The sequence below is a fragment of the Carlito syrichta genome, unplaced genomic scaffold (genome assembly GCF_000164805.1).
Source record: "Carlito syrichta isolate Samal-C Ts95f unplaced genomic scaffold, Tarsius_syrichta-2.0.1 Scaffold315613, whole genome shotgun sequence".
In the NCBI taxonomy this organism is placed as follows: Eukaryota; Metazoa; Chordata; class Mammalia; order Primates; family Tarsiidae; genus Carlito; species Carlito syrichta.
This window is the reverse complement of record NW_007259709.1, coordinates 37,386-39,262: the sequence shown is the minus strand read 5'-3', so window position 1 is coordinate 39,262 and position 1,877 is coordinate 37,386. Positions and strand designations below refer to the sequence as shown.

General features: G+C 57.1%; 1 protein-coding gene across 1 annotated transcript in view; it reads right to left on the bottom strand.

The window, feature by feature from the left end:
- RAD54L (RAD54 like (S. cerevisiae)) overlaps nt 1-1,219 on the bottom strand; it is a 35,074-nt gene extending 33,855 nt beyond the window's left edge. The window contains exons 1-2 of the mRNA XM_008073038.1: nt 532-1,219; nt 336-425 (exon numbers count right to left, since the gene is read on the bottom strand). Of these exons, the coding sequence (XP_008071229.1) occupies nt 336-425; nt 532-534 (93 nt within the window). The 5' untranslated portion in view covers nt 535-1,219. The remainder of the gene's footprint in view (nt 1-335; nt 426-531) is intronic.
- Nucleotides 1,220-1,877: the final 658 nt, after the last annotated feature.

Genomic DNA, 1,877 nt, shown 5'->3' with positions numbered 1-1,877 from the left:
GCGGGTTCGAGAACCGCGTGGGCAGCGAGACCTCATCTGTACAGTAAATCAAAAAATTAGCCGGGCGTGGTAGCGCATGCCTGTAATTCCGGCTACTCGGAAGGCTGAGGCGGAAGGATCGCCGGAGCCCAGCAGGTCGAGGCTGCGGTGGCCGGGAGCGGCCACTGGACTCCAGTCTGGGCGACAGAGTGAGACTCCAACTCAAAAAAAAAAAAAGTTTACTGAATATATAAAAAAGCATCTAAAGGTGGCTATGTAAACCCTGAAATCAAGTTTAGGCTTCTCTGTCCAATCAGCCCTGCATCCCCACCTTCCCTATCCCCTTGAGTACTCACCACCGCCCCAGGCTGCCAGTCTTCATCATCAGAGGACCTGCCTTGAAGAGGACCTCTCTTGGCCAGCTGGCTGGGAGCTAAGCTCCTCCTCTGTAGGGAGAGAATGGAAACTGAGCACCTATAGGGATGTTGCAGTCTGGGCCCATTAGACCCAAACACAAGGACGAGTTCCAGTCTCCCCTGGGTCCACACTTACCATCCTGGGCCCTGGAGCAAAAAACGTCAAGTACCCATGAGCCAAAGGTCAAAGGCAAGCACCAGCTAAGAATGCAGGACCAGGGTTTGATATAGAGGAAACTGCTACATTATTGAGAAAATGGGCTAATTAAAGAGGGGACGCGGATGCAGAGAACCCAGCCAGGGGCTGGGGTTTGGAGCCAAACCGTGAGACTGTCGGTCTCCGGGAAACCGCGGCAGGTTAGGCCAGAGGAAGAGACCAAGCAGGGATGTATGAGATGGGGAGGGAGGAGGCAGGTGGAGTCCAAACAGGGCCCCGAGTGGAACTGGGATAATGGTCCCAGTCGGGGTGAGGAAAGGAGGGAGGTGCACGGCGGCGGGAAGGGGGTAATCACAGACCAGGAGAGAGAAAGGTGGTTAATGTCCGAGGCCCGGGGAGGGCGAGTCCGGAAGGAGGATTTCCCAGGGCTGGAGGTGGATGCCAGGTCTGGAGTGAGGGAGGTCGAGCAGGGATTCAGGTAGGCCGTTAAAAGACCCGAGTTGGGAGGGGAATCTCAGGAGAGGCTGAAAAGAGTGGCAGAGATGAATTCAAGCCCAAGCAGCTCCCCATAAACCTTCCTCTTCCCAAAGCGCGCGTTAACAGCCGCCAGCAGTCCCCGCCGCGCCAGGCGGGTCAATCGAACCTCCCGCCGCGCTGCTACCGCATCACCCATTGGCTGCGTTCGATGAGTTGGGCGCTGCGACCACGGAAGGGGCGGGCCTAGTGCCGTGTCCAATGAGAGGTCTGGGCTCTGGAGCTGGGGTGGCTAAACCGACCAATTAGAAGGTAGGTTTAGGTGGGGGGCGGGACCAACAGTGGTGGGCGCGATTGTGCATGCGGGCAGAATTCGTGCCTGCGGGCTGAAATTCCGCTCAGGTCATGGGCGTTTGTCCCTGTTCTCTGAGCTGACCTTTACAGCTACAGAAAGGACGATTTACAACGAACTGAGACGCCCAGGAGTTACCGCCTGTCGATAGACTGCTGGGGATTATGAAATGCAGCACATTTCTGCGAATTTGGTCGGGTTTTAAGGCTGATTGCACCTTCCCTTGTGCCGACCTGGAGCAGGGTGCCCGTGTTGGAGTTGGGTCTCGATCACCCGGAGGGTGGGAAGAGACTCGGCCCGGACTGCCACGTGATGGGCTCGGGCAGTGGAAGCCCTCAGAGAACGTGACTTTCTTGGTCAGGGTTGTCTTGAAAGAAGCCGCCTTCTTCTCCCCGACCAAACCAAGTCAGTGGAAGCGTGGCCTTTAAAGTCAGAGACTTAGCCGGGCTCGGTGGCTCAGCCTGTAATCCCGCGCCTTGGGAGGCTGAGGAGAGTGGAT